Source organism: Macaca mulatta, chromosome 16, assembly GCF_049350105.2.
Source record: "Macaca mulatta isolate MMU2019108-1 chromosome 16, T2T-MMU8v2.0, whole genome shotgun sequence".
Classification (NCBI taxonomy): domain Eukaryota; kingdom Metazoa; phylum Chordata; class Mammalia; order Primates; family Cercopithecidae; genus Macaca; species Macaca mulatta.
The window spans coordinates 11058496-11081621 of NC_133421.1; the positions used below are offsets into that span (position 1 = coordinate 11058496).

General features: G+C 43.1%; 1 protein-coding gene and 1 long non-coding RNA gene across 12 annotated transcripts in view; one reads left to right on the top strand and one right to left on the bottom strand.

Annotated features, from left to right (window-relative positions):
- The window catches only part of STX8 (syntaxin 8), a 380941-nt gene that overhangs the window by 346081 nt on the left and 11734 nt on the right, over positions 1-23126 (bottom strand). For all 11 annotated transcript variants that reach the window (XR_013405821.1, XR_013405823.1, XR_013405822.1 and 8 more), the window contains 2 exon segments: positions 15754-15848; positions 3971-4081 (listed from right to left, as the gene is read on the bottom strand). Coding sequence is in view for 3 of the 11 variants with exons in the window: in NM_001265754.1 (NP_001252683.1) it covers positions 3971-4081; positions 15754-15848 (206 nt within the window). In the remaining 8 variants the exon portion in view is untranslated.
- On the top strand, positions 10687-13308 carry LOC144335324 (uncharacterized). Its single transcript, XR_013406099.1, has 3 exons — positions 10687-11904; positions 12235-12518; positions 13147-13308. It is a non-coding gene; the product is annotated as an uncharacterized LOC144335324 (long non-coding RNA).

Consider the following 23126-nt stretch of genomic DNA (forward strand, 5'->3'; position numbering starts at 1 on the left):
AATTCACCTTCCAGGCCACCGACATCCCTCTCCTTCCTCTCTATATCTGCAATGACTTTCTTTCTTCATGGTGCTCAATGTCCAGTCGCCACGTTGGTTTCCCGCTGTTGGCCAGATTCCACGTCATCCGGAACGGACCATCACTGTGTGTTATGTCCATGTCTACCTTCTTCAAATCACTCCACAGGAGTCATTTCTCCCTGACAGGGCTTACATTCTTTTTAAAAAGAATTCTTCTAGAAGCTTATTCTGATCTATCCTAGACTTCTGGTCCTGAAAAGATACACCAATCTCTATGTTGCCCTTGGTTTCATCTTGACAGCATGTAAATAGGTCTGGCCAGTTACTTTATTTCAACCCTCAGGGATTCAGTTACCTTTGCTTGACAGTGTCTCCCCAGTATGATCTCTGTCCCCATGCCACTCAGCCACTCACCAACACACCAACAAGCAACAGCTGTAGTCCACCACATGGATCAGCCTTATAGGCATGAAGAGCAGAAGGCAGTCCCAGGGGCAGGACCCAGAGGTCTTCCTCAGAAGGCCTCTATCCAAAAACACCACCTGACAATAACCTGCCAAATTCCCTAAACATTCCTATCAACTAATTCACTGTGGTTTAAATCCTAGGGTTTAAGGAGGTTTTGGTTAAAATACCTCCAGAAGACAGGACATTGCCAGCCGTTGATTCCACTGCTAGAATTAACGAGATTGTTCACTAATAAGACAATAGGCAGCAAGCTGGGCACGGAGGCAAGCAGACACGGAACAAACGAGATGTGGAAGAGGAGAATGGAGGGCAGAGGACCAGGTGCAGCATATGATGGGGTCACACAGACCAGGCCCCTGTAGAGCACTCAAGGGGCATGACACCAGGGACAGAAGATCTCCAAAGCAATGAGGCAGCATGAGCTCCCTCCCAGCCTGATGGAGACACAATGCTCCAGTAATAACATCTTGTATTTACAAAGGTCTTAGAGTTTACAAAGCCCATCTCATAGCAATCACTTCATCTGGTCCTAACAACAATGAAAAATGGGCAGCACATGTACCCGCAGTCTAAGGTCAATGACTTGGAAGCCCAGATGACTGAGGGACTAGAAAGCTACAGAACTGGGTCCTTCTAACACCTCATCCAGCTCTTTTTATGGTGCAATGGTTACGAGTTCAGAGCTAAAATCTAAGTTCTGTGACTGACTAGCTTTAGAATCTTGAACCCTCTGAGCCTCAGTTTCTCTTCTGCAAAATGGGATACTATAAAGAGCTCCTGAGCAAAAGCACATAAAGAGCTTAGCATAGTGCCTACCATATAGAAAACAAATAGCAGACACATGCTATAGGTCTCATGACTAGTACATCATGACATAGAGCAGTCGTTCTAACCCTGCCATCTACTAAATCCACCCAGCAGTCTCCCCAGCCTTACTGCTGCCCAGGTCTCACTCAAGACTATGCATGAGACTCTGCAAGTATATGGTCTAGACATTTGTATTTCTTTTTTTTTTTTCCATTCTCTCTTGTGTTCTGATGCAAACTACCATGATTAAGAATAAATGACACAGGTCAGGTGCAGTGACTCATGCCTATAATCCCAGAATTTTGGGAGACTGAGGCGGGCACACCACCTGAGGTCAGATATTCAAGACCAGCCTGGCCAACATGGTAAAATCTCATCTCTAGCAAAAATACAAAATTAGCCAGGCGTTGTGGCGTGCGCCTGTGATCCCAGCTACTCGGGAAGCTGAGGCAGGAGAATCACTTGAACTCAGGAGGCCGACGTTGCAGTCAGCTGAAATTGTGCCACTGCACTCCAGCCTGGGTGGTAGAACGAAACTCTGTCTCAAAAAAAAAAAAAAAAAAAAAAAAGAATGATACAAAGCAATATTTCTCAAATTATAGTGTGCATTCAAATCACTTGATGATCTTGTTAAAATGCAAGTTTTAATTCCGTACTTTGGGACTGGGGTTGGAAATTCTGAGTTTGCAACACGCTGCCAGGTAATGCTGACGCTGCTTATCAGCCGGTTACAGTTCAAAGGACACAGAGATGATTAGAGAAGAAAGGTGACAAAGGCAAGTTGGGTCCAAAAACAGAAAACAGAAGGACCTGGTGGGAGAACTTCAGAGGTCCTTGGCCTAAATTCCGAGGTTGGCTCCTTCAGCATCATTAATGACAAGCAAAGAGCAGAGTCCACGCTCTTTTCAAATGGGAACTGACTATTTATCACGACTGCCTCATCACTACCGAGCAGAACAGTCTGAATATTTTGCCCCCTTCTGACCATCATGTCTCTACATGACCCCTATTCCTCCATGAAACAAGCTTCCCGTCCTAACTATGCCCTTATTAATATCTTGACTAAAAAGACTGTCTTCAGTGTAAAGCCCCTTCTGAAAGATAGTTCTTTTTTTTTTTTTTTTGAGACAGAGTCTCGCTCTGTCCCAGGCTGGAGTGCAGTGGCACAATCTTGGCTCAGTGCAACCTCCGCCTCCCAGGTTCAAGCAATTCTCCTGCCTCAGCCTCCTGAGTAGCTCGGACTACAGGTGGCCGCCACTGCGCCCGGCTACTTTTTTTTTTTTTTTTTTTTTTTTTTTTTTTAGTAGAGACGGTGTTTCACCTTGTTGCCCAGGCTGGTCTCAAACTCCTCAGCTCAGGCAATCCACCCACCTCGGCCTCCCAAAGCTTACAGGCGTGAGCCACTGTGCCCAGACGCCAGTACTCTTTCCACCTTGGGGGATTCCTTTGCTCCCCTGTTCTCTTTGACCAACCTGGAACACCACCTTCATCCACATACTCCACCCCTGTACCCTGGGACTGAATATGCCAGGGAAATATGGGGAACCACAGTAGATTGGCCCGCCACAAGCTTCTGTCTTCATTTAAACCCCGCCCAGGAGACTGCCAAGAGTATCACCCTCCCCTCACGACTCCTTAGGTTCCTTTCTTCACAGAAGCAACTTAACATCCCAGCTACCTTTCCGTATTTCACAGTTTCTTCACGGAACCTTGGAAACTGCTCCTGAGAAGACTGGGATCCACGGGAAAATCAGTTTCGTTTTCTTCAGCTTGTTCTAGGCAGTGGTTTGCAATCCGGGTTGTATATTAGAATCACCTGAGACCTCCCTGCCCCCTGCCCCTCCACCCCAATCCCACTCGGGTTCACTTGTCTGAGGTGGAGTCTGATAATGCATGGCTAGGGTCCAAAACCACTGCCCTTGGGAAGCCATACTACTCCTAACTGGGAACTAACTAGAAACAAGCTCCTCTCCAAGATACACGCATCGTCCCTAGCGTGGAAGACGAGGAGAGGCGGCTTTCCACCCAAGCTCATTGCCTTCTGTGATGGTTCCCATGATGAAGCTCAGGAAGTTCTGGAAACAGGGGGAGGCCAATTTTAAAGATGTAGCAATTTACGGTTCATCAGCCTCAGCCTTGGAAAGCCGGACCCGTCCACGGGGTCTTCCAGCAGAGCCGGGCTCAGAGCAGCTGTCGGCTCTTTGAAGTGTGAATCACTCACTGGTGAAGAACGGGGAGGAGGGTCCAACTCCTCTGCCTCTGTGGGTGCCGGCCCAGTCTTATTAGGACTCATTTTTTCAATATGCCAATTAAAAAAAAAAAAAACAAAACACTCCTTTGCCCACACAGAGAAGTACTGACTTCGGGAGTTTACAAGGCAGTTAACAAAGCAGAAAATTCAACCAAAGAATGCCAAAGACATGTTCTGACTTCACCCACAGTCTCCCTTAGTATGTTCCACCCAAGATGGGATTCAGCTGAACATACCTGGTTTCCTAAACCTAGAAAATTAACGAAAACTAAATTGAGTAGAATATTATAGTCCAACACCATAAATGAATAGAATAGATTTTGATTGATTTAATGCCTAAAGTAAGGCATTCAGGAAACAGCTGTAATATCTGCAAAGAAGTCTTCGCCCACCAAGTAATCCCTGTAAATGAAAACATCCTACCTGATTAGATCTGGTTCGGCACCCTCATTCTTAAAGGATGCCAGAAGTAGTCTCTCCCGAGTTACAAGATCATCCAACAGGTTCTGTCTTCGGTCCCCTTCAAGCTGTGTTCTGCAGACATCTTGTTAAGGTCCAATGGTGAATAAATGACCTCGTTTTAACTATTACATTATTAAGTTAGCTCTTCAAGTCAGTTGTGGCTTTTACAGACTGTAATCACTACTACCCAGAAGGGATGCTCACCATTTCACTCCTGTGGTTTTCCTACTCTGACTTTCACCTTCATCAGGTCATCAGGTAAAGGACCTTGGCAGGACTGTCACAGAGGGACTTACAAACACTGATATGGATCACGACACAAGTTCTTTCACTGAGAAACATACCAGGTAAATATTACTTTGCTCCCCGTGACCAAACTTATTTATTTATTTTTGAGACAGAGTCTCGCTCTGTCACCCAGGCTGGAATGCAATGATGCGATCTCGGCCCACTGCAACCTCTGCCTCCCGGGTTCAAGCAGTTCTCCTGCCTCAGCCTCCCGAACAGCTGGGCTTACAGACATGCAACACCACACCCAGCTAAGTTTTGTATTTTGTATTTTTATTAGAGACAGGGTTTTGCTGTGTTGGCCAGGCTGGTCTTGAACTCATGACCTCAGGTGATCTGCCTGCCTTGGCCTCCCAAAGTGCTGGGATTACAGGCGTGAGCCACCATGCCCAGTCCCAGTGACCAAATTTAAATGACTTTTCCTGCCAGTGGTGCAACCTGGCTCAGTGATTCCTTAGGTTTTGAGTTACATGTGTCAGTGTTGCAGGGCGTTTTCCTACATATTAATACCCTAAGATGCTCTGTTTAAAAAACTGGGGGCGCTGGGGGAGAGAAATTCTCTATATTGTTCTCTTTCTTCCATGTTAATATCTATTAACACACCTAGAATATTTATAAAGTGCTACTTTATGCAACAGATTTGCTCTATAAATTGTTACCATCAGTTCACTATTTAAATACATTGCATGATCTGTAAAGAAAATTATAAAGAGAATAATTTTAATGTGTGATTCTAGCAAACATGCTGGACCAGGAGCCCCAAAGGCAGAGTTGTAGCCCTATTCTTACCATTATCTATGCTCTTGAACCAGTTATTTCACCTTTTTGGATCTCTCTCTCTTTATATGTAACACTAGATAATCTCTAACATCTTTTCCACAACAGTTCATAAGTGGTGGTTAAAACCAAAAACCATCCTTCTGGGAAATGTAGTCTTCGCAAAGAAACCTACAATTCACCAATAGGTGGACGAGAGTGCGGCGCGTGCGCAGAGGCGCGCATGAAGCAAAAAGGGAAGTGGCGTCTGTCAACAACCGGCACCGCTACCCTTGGACTAAGTACAAAGTTTTACATACTAGCTTTCTTGATGCAAACTACAAAAGTACAAAAGTGTTTACTTTTTTTTTTTTTGGAGATGGATTCTCACTCTGTCTCCAGGTTGGAGTGGTGCAGTGGCGTGATGTCGGCTCACTGCAACCTCCGCCTCCAGGGTTGAAGCGATTCTCCTGTCTCAGCCTCCCGAGTAGCTGGGACTACAGGCTCCCACTACCATGCCCAGCTAATTTTTGTATTTTTAGTACAGACGGGGTTTCACCATGTTTGTCAGGATGGTCTCGATCTTTTGACCTCATGATCCGCTCGCCTCAGCCTCCCAAAGTGCTGGGATTACAGGCATGAGCCACTTCACCTGACCTCATACATTCCTTTTTTCTTTTTTCCGTTTTTTTTTTTTTTTTATTTGAGACAGTGCCTCCCTGTCACCCAGTCTGGAGTGCAGTGGCATGATCTTGGCTCACCACAACCTCCAGCTCTGGAGTTTAAGCGATTCTCCTGCCTCAGCCTCCCAAGTAGCTGGGCTTACATGCGCACGCCACCATGCCCAGCTAATTTTTGTATTTTCAGTAGACATGGGATTTCCCCATGTTGTCCAGGCTGGTCTCGAACTCCTGACCTCACGTGATCCACCCACCGCGGCCTCCCAAAGTGCTGGGATTACAGGCAGGAGCCACCACACGCCCGGCTGCCTCATATATTCTTGATAGTAATGCAAACAGGTTCAACCAACTGCTAAACTGCCTTCTAAATACCTAACAAAATGTAAAAGGTACAGTCTTTCAACAGACATTTCTCCTGCAGATACAGTCATACAAGGACTTAGAAGCAAGGATGTCCACTGAACTATTATTTATAATAGCCACACTGGAAATATCAGTAAGTAACTAGTGTATCTGTATAATGGAATGTTTTGTAGCCTTAAACCAAGAATAGGAAAGCTGCTTAGGGGGCTGATAATGATAATTAACATTTCTGAGCACTTACTAAGTGTTTACATGAATTATTTGACATGGAGTAATCTACAAAACATAACATTAAACCAAAAGAGGAAAAACAACAGCAGCAGCAAGGAGCTAAACAGTGAACAGTATGCTCCCACTTTGTTAAAAAAAAAAAAAAATCGTATCTGTATACGTGTGTATATATACACAGAACATTTCTGATATATAAACATTGCCTCTAAGGAAAGACAACTAGGGATTAAGGGTATAAGGGAGACTGATGTTTCACTGAATATTGTTTCCTAATGTTTGTCTCTATCATCTGCTAATCAATAAAAACACAAGCTTCAGAACCATATGTATAATACAATCCCTTTATAGTCAAAAGAATTTCTTATTTACATATGCATATATTTCCAGCCTAGAAAAGCCTGAGACACTAGCTACCAACCATCAACACTTAACTATGAAGAATGAGATGAGACAGAAAAGAATAAGGAAGAGAAAGAGGAGTCACTGGGAACAACTAATGAGAAATGTATCAGTAGAAAGTATAATACGCTTTGTAATAAAAACAATAAAGGTACATTTTAAAATCAGCAGATACTAGTTACAGATTTAAACAAAGAACATCAGTTTCAGAAACAGTAAAACTTGATGATGATGTTTTGTCGATGAGTAACCAAAGGACGGAAACCCACACAGTAGATGCTAGAAGAGGCCTTAATCCCAATTCTCTTGTTTTGCTGACCAGAAAATTAAGGACTAGCATGGCTAAGTCACTTGCATGGGTTAACAGCAATGCTAGGTGAGAGCCCAGGTCTTTCTACCCTAGCTCACGGCTTTTCCACCAAACATTCCGGGGACTTCTCCACCTTGAGGTGCTGACTTAACTTTGCCACTTCTTAGAATCCTGATAAAAACAATACTGTGCATATGAATTCAGCATATTCCCAGGGACTCTGTAAATCTGGAAAACAATCCAATTAGGAACACTCTGCCTCTTTGTTTTATATTTTATTTTAATCTATGGAGAGAACAGAGCATAAGGAGATGCGGAGGAGGGAGATGGAATGAGAATAAATTGATGAATGGACCACCCTTGCTATATGAGGGTTGTTGTTAGTAAGAGGTCAAAGGATCATCCAGGAAACAATCTATACAGCATGTATGTGGACAGGTGTGTAGCAGTTGGGTAAAGTAGGGTAGTGGGAAAGAGTGTGCCTGAGTGATGCTAAGGACAAGCAGAAGGTAGGACACATAGGCTGAGCGCCGTGGCTCACGCCTGTAATCCCAGCACTTTGGAAGGCTGAGACGGGCGGTTCACGAGGTCAGGAGTTCGAGACCAGCCTGGACAACATGGTGAAACCCTGTCTCTACTAAAAAAAATACAAAAATTAGTTGGGTGTAATAGCACACACCTGTAGTCCCAGCTACACAGGAAGCTGAGGCAGAAGCTGATCACTGAAACCCAAGAGGCAGAGGTTGCAGTGAGCCAAGATTGTGCCACTGCATTCCAGCCTGGGCAACATAGACTCCATCTCAAGACAAAAAAAAGGACAGCACACAGTCAGTGGCCAGTGCTGGGGATTCCCTCCCTCTTCCACCAACCTGGTGAACAGCCAAGCAAGAAGATAAGAGAACAGACAGATAAAGAAAAGGAAGAGGGGCCGGGCGTGGTGGCTCAAGCCTGTAATCCCAGCACTTTGGGAGGCCAAGACGGGCGGATCACGAGGTCAGGAGATCGAGACCATCCTGGCTAACACAATGAAACCCCGTCTCCACTAAAAATACAAAAAAATTAGCCGGGCGTGGTGGCGGCGCCTGTAGTCCCAGCTACTCGGGAGGCTGAGGCAGGAGAATGGCGGGAACCCGGGAGGCGGAGCTTGCAGTGAGCCGAGATCGCGCCACTGCACTCCAGCCTGGGCGACAGAGCGAGACTCCGCCTCAAAAAAAAAAAAAAAGAAAAGGAAGAGAAGAGCTAACTATCATAGTACTTTGTCCTTGGCTATGCTGATTTTACATGTAATTATAGCCAATTCATGGATATGTAAGGTTGTAAATAAAACGGGATCCTGATTTCATATTACTAATACCTACTACCAACATGCATAAGCCCAGTTTCTCTGCTGTAACCTGGTAAGCATTTGAACCACAGATGGAGCAGGGTGAATATGCAACTGGATCCACAGGACACCCAATCCCACTCCAGCTCCTGGATTTTCTCATATATTTGGTATAAGGCTTAAGAATTTAGGCCGGGCACACAGTGGCTCACACCTGTAATCCCAGCACTTTGGGAGGCTGAGGTGGGCGAATCACCTGAGGTCAGGAGTTTGAGACCAGCCTGGCCAACATGGCAAAACCCCGTCTCTACCAAAAACACAAAAATTAGCCAGGCGTGGTGGTGCACACCTGTAATCCCAGCTACTTGGGAGGCTGAGGCAGGAGAATCGCTTGAACCTGGGAGGTGGTGGTTGCGGTGAGCTGAGATTGCACCATTGTGCTCTAGACTGAGCAACAAGAATGAAACTCCGTTTCGAAAAAGAAAAAAAAATAGAATTTAGGTAAGCCTTATTTTGTGAAAGAGCTGCTCTGGTGAAGGAAGAAGTTTGCAGATAATTACTTCTCCATGCCAAAAAAAAAAAAAGAACTGTTCAAGGTTTTAGAGGTCAAAAGACTTTTCCAGCTTTCTTTTTTTAAGTCAACAAACTCTAATAAATATTTATGATGTACCAGGCCAAGTCCTTACCTTCCTGAAAGCACTGATCACATTTTGCAAGTACTATTTTAATACCATCATTGTTTGTGTGTTTTGATATAACCACCATGCATGATTAAAAACTCTATAAAGAAAGGATGACCTGTAAATTCTCAACGGTAGCTGAAATCTTTACAATAATGATAAAATAATCAGTAGCAGCTAATCCTCAAGGAGGACTCAGTATATGTGAAGCACCCTGTATGCATATCATCTCATCCTTACACAACAGCCTTTATGCCAGATGGACTTCCAGCATCCCATTCCACAAATGAGGCAAAAAGAGGTTAGGTAACTTCCCCAAGGGTAAGTGTTGGTAACCACCTTTTATTCACCACCCACCCTTATGGGGGCTAGTCCTGTGAAGGGCTTTAAAAAGATTTTCTTCAGCTTGCACAATAACCTGGCAAAGCATGATTATTCCTACATTACAGATAATGAAACTAAGGTCCAGAAAGGCTAAACTGCTGTTTGGCCTTGGTAAGTGGCAGAGCTGGTCTTCGATCTCAGATCTGTCTGTTTTCAAAGCCAATGTTGTTCCCACTATACCAGTGGTGCCTAGACATTCAGGTTTCATGGACCAGTAATATGTCCAAAAAAACTGAGGGGGTGTAACTTACATAGAATTACCAATTATACATTTTGCCAGGTATGGGTGTTCAAGAAAACAAGAAATAAAACGGTCTACTTTTACTACCATGGTGAAAAAGCAAGGAGATTTTAACACCAAAAACTAGAAAGAACCATGTAACAGTTCTGTATAAATCAGAAAACAGACTTGGCATGGTGGCTCACACCAGTAATCCCAACATTTTGCAGGCCGAGGCGGAGGATCGCTTGAGGCTAGAAGTTCGAGACCAGCCTGGGCAAATGGCAAGACCCCATCTCTACAAAAAATTAGCTGGGCATGGTGACATACACCTGGAGTCCTAGCCACTTGGGAGGCTGAGGCAGGAGGATCACTTGAGGCCAGGGGTTTGAGGCTGCAGTGAGCTAGGATTTTGCCACTGCCCTCCATCCTAGGCAACACAGTGAGATCCTGTCTTAAGTCAGAAAAAAGTTCTTATATATCAGAAAACCTCCACTACATAAACACTATATTCTCCTTATTTTTCTCACGTTACCAAGTATCAGTGTAAACCGATGGACAGGCACAGAGTTTGAGAGCCAGTCTGCCTCCACTGGAGCTACCAGGGGATACCTGTAAAATCTGTTCAGTCGGCCGGGCGTGGTGGCTCAATCCTGTAATCCCAGCACTTTGGGAGGCCGAGATGGGCGGATCACAAGGTCAGGAGATCGAGACCATCCTGGCTAATCCGGTGAAACCCCGTCTCTACTAAAAAATACAAAAAACTAGCTGGGCGAGGTGGCGGGCGCCTGTAGTCGCAGCTACTCGGGAGGCTGAGGCAGGAGAATGGCGTAAACCCGGGAGGCGGAGCTTGCAGTGAGCTGAGATCCGGCCACTGCACTCCAGCCTGGGCGACAGAGCGAGACTCTGTCTCAAAAAAAAAAAAAAAAAAAACAAAGAAAACAAAAAAATCTGTTCAGTCAGCCTCTCCACAACCACATCCATTGGGGTTTGTTACATAGTAATCACCACATCTGTCTATGCACCTATCTATCTACTTACCTATCTTTTTTTTTTTTTTTTTTTTTTTTTGAGACGGAGTCTCGCTCTGTCACCCAGACTAGAGTGCAGTGGCTCGACCTTGGCTTACTACAACCTCTGCCTCCCAGGTTCACGCCATTCTCCTGCCTCAGCCTCCCGAGTAGCTGGGACTACAGGTGCCCGCCACCATGCCTGGCTAATTTTTGTATTTTTAGTAGACACAGGGTTTCACTGCGTTAGCCAGGATGGTCTCCATCTCCTGACCCCATGATTCGCCCGCCTCGGCCTCCCAAAGTGCTGGGATTACAGGCGTGAGCCACCGTGCCTGGCCCTACTTACCTATCTTTTATAGATTTTTAAAAATTATTTCCAAAGGCCTTCTCCCAAGACACCAAAGTACTTTTTGACATCAAACCCCTTTGTAAAGAGATTTTCTTTATTCTCTTTAAAATAAGTAAAGGTGCGGCCTCCTTTGAAATGCCAACAAAAGGATGTTTCTTGTGAAGCCAACTCTAAGAAGATGGTACTAAGTCTCTTTAGTACTATCTGGAATGTCACATGCGGCCTCCCATAGCATACACCTCTTCTCAGCTGGTGAGGCAATTACAGTTTCTGTCTTAAAGAGCACTGTGAACAGATGTTAAGGCCTTTCAGAATTTAAACTCTCTGACTGCAAGACTTCCGATTATTAATTGCATACTAACGGATTCAAAAGCACAGAACTTCCATTTTAACTTGACTTTTACTCCTGCCAGGAGAAAAATACTTTTTCAGGGGAGAGCATAACATCCCATGCCTTAATTCCATGAATTTCAATGTTTAGAAAGCATTTGCATAGGACTTATCTTTCTGGCAACTCCTAGTGTTCTTTGGACACGTTCACAAATGTAGAAAGGCATAAATTTATTAAGGATCATAAACTCTCAACTACCCAGCACAGTAAGGAAATGTGGTGTTCAAATATTCACATTAAAAAAGTCACCAAACATTCATTATGCCTCAAAAAAAGGATTAAAAAGTCACTCCATTGGTGATTTATGAACAAACATTTTTCTCAGCATCATAAAGTATACCTAATAAACCACAGTTAACACTGTCTAATCTTCTGATAGTTAAGAAGGTTCTTGAAGATTTGTGTTATAAACAAGATTTGTCTTGGCAGTCCAGCAACACAACAATTAATAGAGAATTCGAGTTGAAGACATGCCAGGCGACAGCTGACTGTATTATTTCTACTCAAGTAAAATTCAGCTTTTTTTTTTTTTTTTTTTTTTTTTTTTTTTTTTTTTTTGAGACAGAGTTTCACTCTTTTTGCCCAGGCTGGAGTGCAATGGCGCAATCTCGGCTCATCGCAACCTCCGCCTCCTGGGTTCAAGCAATTCTCCTGCCTCAGCCTCCCGAGTAGCTGGGATTACAGGCATGTGCCACCACCCCGGCTAATTTTGTATTTTTAGTAGAGACGGGGTTTCTCCATGTTGGTCAGGCTGGTCTTGAACTCCCGACCTCAGGTGATCCACCTGCCTCGGCCTCCCAAAGTGCTGGGATTACAAGCGTGAGCCACTGCGCCCAGCCTGTAAAATTCAGCTTTTAAACAATTCACGTTGGGGCCACCCAGTCCTGTGTTTGAACCTGGTTCTTCCATTTCCTAGTTGTGGGGTCCTGGGTAATGACTAAAGCTCTCCAAGAATCCTCTCCTCAGTGTAGAAAATGCCTCTGCTGGGGCCGGGCGCGGTGGCTCACACCTGTAATCTCAGCACTTTGGGAGGCCGAGGTGGGTGGATCACAAGGTCAGGAGTTCGAGACCAGCCTGGACCACATGGCGAAACCCCATCTCTACTAAAAATACAAAAATTAGCCGAGCATGGTGGCACATGCCTGTAATCCCAGCTGCTCAGGTGGTTGAGGCAGGAGAATCACTTGAACTCGGGAAGTGGGGTTTGCAGTGAGCCGAGATTGTGCCGCTGAACTTTAGCCGGGGTGACAGAGCAAGACTCTGTCTAAAAAAAAAAAAACCAAAAAAACCAAAAAAACATCCTCTGCTGGAATTCTGGGTTATCTCTCCAACTTCATCAGTGACTTTTGGTGCAAAGTTTAACTTGGCCTCAGTATCTATTTTTGTAAAGAAGAGAAGGAAACACCAAAAAAACTAATAATATGAGATTATTAGGACTCACAGATTGCTATCTATCTTAAATCTGGAGGATAACTGCCAGAGAATTATTTTAAATGTTTGGGAAGAAGATGGAGGTTAGGGGAAGGGAAGATGGGAGGAACAGAAGGAGAATTAAAAAGAAGCCTTCATAATATATACACTACCTCCTTTCCCTTACATCAAAAGTGGCCTCCGTGGCCAGGCGCGGTGGCTCATGCCTGTAATCCCAGCACTTTGGGAGGCTGAGGCGGGCAGATCACCTGAGGTCAGGAGTTCAAGACCAGCCTGGCCAACATAGTGAAACCGTCTCTACTCAAATACAAAAATTAGCTGAGTGCAGTGGCATGCACCTGTAATTCCAGCTACTCAGGAGGTTGAGGCAGGAAAATCGCTTGAACTCGGGAGGTGAAGGTTGCGGTGAGCTGAGATTGCACCACTGTACTCCAGTCTGCGCGACAGTGAGACTCCATCTCAAAAAAAAAAAAAAAAAAGGTGGCCTCCCTAAAAATACACAGGTTTATGAGCGCCCTCATGGGGTGGATTAGTTAAATGCCATCCCTAGTATTGGCTGCAGTTGTTACAGTAGAAATAGATCAATTATTTGAAAAAATAAATAGACTTTTAAAGAAAGTTGTTGTATTCCAGTTGAATTTTTGATATCTCCTAGTAAATTCTAAATTATCCACATTAAGGCCCCTAAATATTTTTGTAATGTTTTAAATAACTTTTGTTCAGTGTTTTTGATGCTTACTCCTTAATTCAATAATTTGGGAAGTAATTCTGAGATGACCACAAAACCAAAAACCTGTGAGATTTCAACAGATGATGAGACTGTAAGCATTTAGAACAGAGTCAATTATAACTGTGGTATGCTTAGTACTCTGTAATAACTAGCAGCAATTAATAGAAAAAAGAAAAAGCTCTTAATTTGTATATTTTTCTTGTAGTAGGTTTAGCACATAAACAAGGTGACTAATAATGTTATCTAAATGGAAGCAAATGCATATGATATCATGAAACAATATGTAGTTACCTTTCTAATATATATGCTTTAGGTAACACTAACATGAATTCACACATCTTGCCATGTGTAGACTTCTCAGTGCTTAGTACTGAAAGAAGAGGAAATAGAACTGCCCATTTGAAACTACTAAAAATACAAAAATTAGACCAGGCATGGTGGCTCACACCTGTAATCCCAGCACTTTGGGAGGCTGAGACGGGCAGATCACGAGGTCAGGAGATCGAGACCACCCCGGCTAACACGGTGAAACTCTGTCTCTACCAAAAATACAAAAAAATTAGCCGGGCCTGGTGGCGGGCGCCTGTAGTCCCAGCTACTCGGGAGGCTGAAGCAGGAGAATGGCGTGAATCTGGGATGCAGAGCTTGCAGTGAGCCGAGATTGCACCACTACACTCCTGCCTGGGCAACAGAGTGAGACTCCCTCTCAAAAAAAAAAAAAAAATTAGCTGGGCACAATGGTGCAGTGAGGTCTGTATATTAGGACTTGTTGATTTGGGTAAAATAAAAACCCTTTATATGATAGACCAACTGTGCCATAACAAATTACACGACATGGAAGGTGAAGTACCTCAGAATATTCCAATTGTGTTAAAAATAAGGCCCTAATTGTTTGAAATTAAACTCTGATTTTAAACCTTAGTGGATCAATAATTGAATATCTAGAAAATCATGCGACTAAGCCAACTTTCCTAGTGATATAAAGGGGTAACAATGGAGGAAAATAATTTTTAGAACACTTTCCATTGTTTTATCTAAAAAGTTGTATTCCCGTATTTCCATATATTTAAAACCTGGAAGTATCCACTCCCTGAAATATGAAAAATTGGGTCTTTGGCATGAACTACTGACAATTTAGAGAAATGATGAGAGAAGACCAGTTTGAGGTAAGTTTTCAAACCAATATACACTCCGGTGTAAAGGGTTAGTATAGGTAACAAGTCATGTATATATTCCTAAATTGATCAGATTATGAATTTCTCTTTTTTTTATTTTTTGAGACACGGTCACACTGTTGGCCAAGCTGGAGTGCAGTGGCATTATCTCGGCTCACTGCAATCTCCGCCTCCCAGGTTCAAGTGATTCTCCTGCCTCAACCTCCCGAGTAGCTGGGCGTACAGGTGTGCGCCACCATGCCCAGCTAATTTTTATATTTTCAGTAGGCATGGGGTTCACCATGCTGACGAGGCTGGTCTCGAACTCCTGGCCTCAAGTGCTCGGCCTCCCAAAGTGCTGGGATTATAGCCGTGAACCACTGCACCTGGCCCAGATTATGAATTTCTAAAAAATATATATATATTTTACCACTTGGTAGGAGGTTAAGATGATGGCATAACTTGCTTCAAGGAAGTCCCACCCCACCCCTTCCCCTCAAACTCCCATACTAGAGGCAGTGTCTGTGCCTCTGGAGGAAAAATAAGGCAAACAAGCCATATCTCAATCATCTACATAAACACCGGGGTAGGTGGGGAAGGGAGAGATGTATGGTTTCTACTGGTATTGGCCTCTCTGAAAAGAAATGATCACTAAAAACTCCCAGAAGCAGAATCACAGCTTAGGATGATCATGGAAGTTTTCCTGTTGGAGGAGTAGCCAGCTACGGTCAAGGCGGTCTAGACAGGGAGCAGTGCGGGGCTCCGTAAATACAGCACTGATGGAAAGCATTAGCTTCCTGAACTGTACAGGTTACACCCAAGTAAGTTAATTCCCTCGGTAGGTCTTGCTTTGCCAGCATATTCACTGTAAAACATGTAACAGACACTGAAAATAGAAATCAAGATTACAGGCAATATTTTGGAAACCAGGTCTTCCTCAAGCTGTGGGAAAATCTGGGTGGCCCAGATTCCTTCCTTTCTTAAAATACGACTGCTTTTCCTCCCACTCTAGAAAAGAGGTGGAAATGTTTACATGGATACATCTGATGTGTTGCCACAGCTCTTAGCAATAAGTCCTTCAAAAGGGCGATCTTTTCCTTCAGGTTCTGCAACAAAGCTCTGATTGTCACGGTAAGCTGAAAAGAAAAGAACACATCCTAAGTATTCTAGTCCACAGCGCAGAATCCATGAAATTACATCACATAAACACTACTTCACGGGCTATGATTCAACCAAGCCAGGGCTGGAAGAGACAGATACTCAGCCCCTCACGACAAACTCGGGGCTGGAAGGAGGCTCAGTGGTGCCCTGGCCCAGCTGCCCACTTACAGCTCATACCCGCTCCACATCCTGGCCAAGTGGTGAGCCAAGCCAGACTGGAACACCGATACTGACTAGAAACTGTCAGTGAGCTCTCACCATCAGCTGAATCCTGTGGCCTGAGCTTCTACCCATTGATCCGATGTATCTGCCTTGGAACTATGCAGGAAATTGTGTTCCCCAAGTCTTCATTCCAGAGCAAAAACCCACAGTTCTCTCAATCAGGCTTCAAATGACAAAGCATGAAGTCCCATTACCATCCCCACCAGGCTCTCTAAACAACCGGTAAAATTTACAACCCAATGAAACGTTTTACGGCAATGTGTTCTTTTTATGCAAGAGGAATGTTAACCACACATGACTCTTTTCCCAGGAGTATGTGAATTTTCTCCAATCATCCCAGAGGAAATTTGTGTCTGTGACTCTAACCTGTTACATTAAAGGATGGAGAAGAGGGTGAGAAGAGGCCTCTCAGGAATTTGGAAACGCGAAAAAACCGCCTGTGTCAGTTAAAACATATTCACCCACGGATGAAATCAGAGACATGTTAAAAAGACAGAATACCACAGGTTTCCTTTGCTACCTTGTCAAAAGCAGTAATTATATAACTCAAGTGGACTCCCTCCTTGGATTTGCAGAATCACACCAAGGAAAACCAGCCAGTGTGCCAGAGGCTGGCCCAGACTGCACACATCCAGCAGACCTCCAAGGCACCAGCAGCCAAGAAAAGTCGAACCTGAACTATCCCCATGCTCCTGGGAACCAAGGAAGAACCACCTACAATGTTGTAGGGAAACACCAAGGAAAACAGATCTCTCTACACTCAAAGAGAAAAGGGCAAAAGAAGCAAACAAAAAAGCCCCCACACACCAGGCCTATGAAGAGGAGTCCACAAAATCAAAAACCAAAATCATTTGGGAGATAAAAGACACAGTATGTAGCCATTAAAAATTATGGCTCAAATCTCAATTTGTTCACATAGAAAGATATCCATCACAACTTATGAAAAGGAAAAAAAAATCAAGTCATAAAATAAAATATCACCCAAACAGAGAAAAAACAACCTAGGAACTAAATACAAACACATGAAAGCACCATGGTTCTATCTAAGTAGTGGGATTTTCTAACATTTTATAAGAAAATGATTTTTGTAATCAGGAAAAAAGTGTCATTATCATAATTAAAGACAGTTTCTAGAGCACAAAAAAAGATGGAAAGCCTAATTCACATTTTAAGCTACCATAACCTTGGTAACAAGCACGACAAAGAGAACCACATGTCAATCTTACTTAGGAATTATAAATGTAAAAATCTTTTCAAAAATATTAGCTGGCCAGGCACGGTGGCTCAAGCCTCTAATCCCAGTACTTTGGGAGGCCGAGACGGGCGGATCATGAGGTCAGGAGATCAAGACCATCCTGGCTAACACGGTGAAACCCCGTCTCTACTAAAAAATACAAAAAAAAAAAAAAAAAAAAACTAGCCAGGCGAGGTGGCGGGCGCCTGTAGTCCCGGCTACTCGGAAGGCTGAGGCAGGAGAATGGCGTAAACCCAGGAGGCGGAGCTTGCAGTGAGCCGAGATCGCACCACTGCACTCCAGTCTGGGCGACAGAGCGAGACTCTGTCTCAAAAAAAAAAAAAAAAAGTAGCAAATTCAGAATTACATTAAAAAGGACCATATACCATCAACAAGTAGAAATTATTCTAGTAATTTAAGAACAGTTTGATGTTAGAAAAATCTAGCAATAAAGCTCATGGTGTTAATGATTAAAAACAGAATAAACATATGATTAGTACAGTATAGGGGAAATGATAAACAAAAGAAACACACACACAAAAAGAAAGAAAAACTAAGAATAGAACACTATTGCCTTAACTGCAATATTATTTAGTTTTGCTCTAGAAGTTCTAACCAATACAATATGAAAAATATAAGGACGACAAGGGAAGATGAGATTATTATTATTTGCAGATTGATAATAGTCTACTTAGAAAAGTTAAGAGAATCAACTGAAAGATTATTACTATTATTATTTTTTTTTTTTGAGACAGAGTCTTGCTTTGTTGCCTAGGCTGGAGTGCAGTGGCGTGATCTCAGCTCACTGCAACCTCCGCCTCCTGGGTTCAAGCGAGTTTCCTGCCTCAGTCTCCCGAGTAGCTGGGACTACAGGCGCCCGCCACCACGCCCAGCTAATTTTTGTATTTTTAGTAGAGACGGAGTTTCACCATATTGGTCAGGCTGGTCTCGAACTCCTGACCTCAGGTGATCCACCCACCTTGGCCTCCCAAAGTGCTGGGATTACAGGCATGAGCCACCGTGCCCGGACTGAAAGATTATTAAAAACAGTAGAGGCTGGGCTGAAAGACTATTAAAAACAGTGGAGGCCAGGTGCGGTGGCTCACACCTGTGATCACAGCTCTTTGGGAGGCCGAGGTGGGAGGATCACGAGGTCTGGATTTCGAAACCAGCCTGGCCAACATGGTGAAACCCCGTCTCTACTAAAAATACAAAAATTAGCTGGGCGTGGTGGTAGGCACCTGTAGTCCCAGCTAATCGGGAGACTGAAGCAGGAGACTCGCTTGAACCCAGGAGGCGGAGGTTGTAGTGAGCTGAGATCACGCCATTGCACTCCGGCCTGGGCAACAGAGCAAGACTCTATCTCAAAAAAAAAAAAAAAACCGAAATAGCAGAGGAATTCAGTATGGTCATTAGTCATAAAGAAGTGAAAAAATATCAAGGGCATTCCTAAGTTTAAGTAATACCTAGGAAGAGTTTTTTAAATTGTTATTTTATTTTATCTTTATTTTTATTTTTTTGAGATGGAGTCTCATTCTGTCGCCCAGGCTGGAGTGCAGTGGCGTGATCTCGGCTCACTGCAAGCTCCACCTCCTGGGTTCACACCATTCTCCTGCCTCAGCCTCCCGGGTAGAGCAGCTGGGACTACAGACACCCGCCACCACGCCCGGCTAATTTTTTTGTAGTTTTAGTAGAGACGGGGTTTCACCATGTTAGCCAGGACGGACATGATCTCCTGACTTTGTGATCTGCCCGCCTCGGCCTCCCAAAGTGCTGGGATTACAGGCGTGAGCCACTGCACCTGACTAAATTGCTATTTTAAAACTTCATTAACAATACCAACAAAATCTAAAAAATATCTAGCACAGTGCCTGGCGCATAGTAACTGTGCAATAAATACTGCTGAGAGAAACAAAAGGAAACGCTCAATATTGTAAAAATGTTAAGTTTTTCCCCAATTTAAATCTATAAACATACATGTCTATTTGAAATCCCATTTGGAATTCTTTTATTGCAGAAGAGGTGGTAATTAAGGCACAGCACAGTTGTCGGTTTTTTTTATAAGGAAGTTTTACAAAATTATTCTGACAGAAAGATAAATGAAGGAAGATAAAAGCCATGAATATGTATCATGTTCATAGGGGCCTTAATCAGAAATAAAGTGATTATAAAAAACTACAATAGCTGACGCTGGCAATTACCAACAGCTTCAATAGTGCAACATAACAAACGGCCCAGAAACAATGTGGGTGTGTAAAAATTCAGTGAATGAGGCCCAGCGCCGTGGCTCACACCTGTAATCCCAGCACTTTGGGAGGCTGAGGTGGGCAGATCACGAGGGCAAGAGATCGAGACTATCCTGGCTAACATGGTGAAACCCCATCTCTACTAAAAATACAAAAAATTAGCCGGGCATGGTGGCGGGCACCTGGAGTCCCAGCTACTCGGGAGGCTGAGGCAGGACAATGGCGTGAACCCGGGAGGCGGAGCTTGCAGTGAGCCGAGATGGCGCCACTGCGATCCGACCTGGGCGACAGAGCGCGACTGTCTCAAAAAAAAAAAAAAATTCAGTGAATGAAATACGAACTATTTCATATGAGGGAAGGAAAGAAATTCATAATTGAGCAAATGGGGAAAAAATAACATTAGACACCTATGACACACGAAAGTAAACACCAAGTATTTCAAAGATTTACACAAACAAAACAAAATAACAGAAAAAAGCTTAAGGAAAATTTAGATAATTATTTATATAACCTCTGTATGTAAAAGGCCTTTTTAAGCATGATATCTCCTCCCCTCATTAGAAAAGATCACCAATAAACATGCTGATAATTTCAAATAAAATTTAAAAACCGGTACACGTTTTACAATGTCACTTACAAAATCAAGTTAATAGAGAAAGTATTTATACTAAATATGCCAGATCAATTAATATAGTTAATATATATAAAAAGAAAACTTTGAAATTAAGAAACAAGGCTGGGCACAGTGGGTCATGCTTGTAATCCCAGCACTTTGGGAGGCCAAGGCAGGAGGATCTCTTGAGGCCAGGAGTTTGAGACCAGCCTGGCCAACACGATGAAACCCCGTCTCTACTAAAAATACAAAAATTAGCCAGGCATGGTGGCGGGTGCCTGTAATCCCAGCTACTTGGGAGGCTGCGGCAGGAGAATCGCTTGAACCTGGGAGGCTCGGAGGTTGCAGTGAGCCGAGATTGTGCCACTGCACTCCAGCCTGGGCAACAAAAGCAAAACTCCATCTGGACAAAAAAAAAAAAAAAAAGAAAAGAAAAGATGTTCAAGACGTAACAAAAAATGCATATTAAACTGTAACATAGGATTTTTACCTAGTAGAGATTTTTTCAAAGATAATCAAAATTGGTATAGAAATGTTATTCTGCAATATATGTGTTCCAAAGGCTTAAAATGTTATACAACCCAAATCCGGAAAGTCTACGTTGAAGAATTTATTTCAACATTTGGCTATACTTAAAAATCATTTGCAATTAGAAAGAATCTAACTGTCTAAGATGATGACACTAGTTAAATAGATAACAGCCCTTCATGCAAAAGATGAAACCATATATTTACTAGAAGAAAGCAGGAATAAATTTTTTATAACCTGGAAACAGCAAAAACTTAGATATGACTAAATATACGGAAGAATTAAAGATTGACAGCCAACTTCATTTAAAAAAAAAAAAAAAAAACTTTCAGCCGGGCGCGGTGGCTCACGCCTGTAATCCCAGCACTTTGGGAGGCTGAAGTAGGTGGATGACGAGGTCAGGAGATCAAGATCACCCTGGCTAACACGGTGAAACCTCGTCTGTACTAAAAATACAAAAAATTATAAATATATAAAAAGCCGGGCGTGGTGGCGGGTGCCTGTAGTCCCAGCTACTCGGGAGGCTGAGGCAGGAGAATGGCGTGAACCCGGGAGGAGGAGCTTGCAGTGAGCTGAGATCATGCCACTGCACTCCAGCCTGGGTGACAAGAGTGAGACTCCGTCTCAGAAAAAAAGCAAAAAAACAAAAGAAACTTTCACATGACAAAACTACCAGAAGCAAGTCAAATGTCAAATGATAAAGGAAAGGAAATAACTGCAATTTATCACGAGGAGCTAATCTCCCTAATACATGAGGAGCTCTTAAAAGATCAAGACTAAAAAGCCTAATAATCCAGTAGAAAAATGGACAAAGACAAGACAGTTCACAGAAAGAATATATATGTAAATGGCCCTCAAGCATATGAAAACGCACTCCACTTGACTCATTATATGAGAAATACAAATTGAAAACGACACTGAAATACCATTTCTCACTTAAGAGGTTAAGAAAAATTCAGAAGACTTGCAACACCCTCTGTTGGCCAGGCTGTGAAGAAACAGAAGCGCTCACACATTGCTGGTGGGGTGCCCAGGGTGACAACCCCTTTGAGGGGGGATTTCACAACAGGTTTAAAAAAAATTACATATGCCCTGGTTCTGAGAACTCACCTTTCAAAGACACCTATGCACATAATTTTTTTTAAAGGACAAGGTTATTTACTGCGGCATTATTCACAGCAGCTCAAGACTGGAAGCAATCTAATTGCCCTTCCTTAGGAGACATGTTAAATAAAGAATGTTACATCTATGCAGTAGAGTACCCACACAGCCCTAAAGAAGAATAAGGAATATGAAATAAAATGTAGAGTGAAAAGACCAAGATACGAAAGAGTGTGTCATTCATTCATTCATTTATTGAGATGGAGTTTCACTCTTGTTGTCCAGGCTGGAGTGCAATGGCACAATCTCGGCTCACTGCAACCTCCGCCTCCTGAGTTCAAGTGATTCTCCTTCCTCAGCCTTCCAAGTAGCTGGGATTACAGGTGCTCACCAGCATGCCCGGCTAATTTGTTGTATTTTTAGTAGAGATAGGGTTTCACCATGTTGGCCAGGCTGGTCCCAAACTCCTGACCTCAGGTGATCCACCCGCCTAGGCCTCCCAACGTGCTGGGATTGCAGGTGTGAGCCACCGTGCCCAGCCTGAAAGAGTATCTTTTATATAGAAGGAAGAACATACACACAGACACACAGACACACACACATACACATGCATAGAGGCTTATTTCTGCAAAAAGTAACACAGGAAGAATAAACCAAAAATTAAATGAAAATGGTTATTTAGAAGAAGTAGGTTAAGAAAAAGTAGAAAAGAGAGGAATGGGAACAAGACTTTAAGTGTCACTTTTATATAATTTTGACTTCTGAACGATGTAAATGTTTTACTTATTTAAAATTCAATTTAAAAAGTTGGAAAAAGCAACTCCTGAAAATGAATAAAAACAGAAACAAACGATAACATAAGACAGAAAAGAAAGAATCAATTATTGCAAAAGTCCTCAAAAAAATACTGGCAAACCGAAACCAGCAGCACATCAAAAAGCTTATCCACCACGATCAAGTAGGCTTCATCCATGGGATGCAAGGTTGGTTCAACATATGTAAATCAAAAAGTGTGATACATCACATAAACAGAAATAAGACAAAACCCACATGATTATCTCAATAGATGCAGAAAAGGCTTTTGAAAAAATTCAACACCACTTCATGTTAAAAACTCTCAATAAACTAGGTATTCAAGGAACATACCTCAAAATAAAAGAGCCATCTATGACAAACCCACAGTCAACATCATACTGAATGGGCAAAAGCTGGCCGCATTCTGCTTGAAAACTGGCACAAGACAAGGATGCCCTCTGCCACCACTCCTATTCAACATATATTGGAAGTCCTGACCAGAGCCATTAGGCAA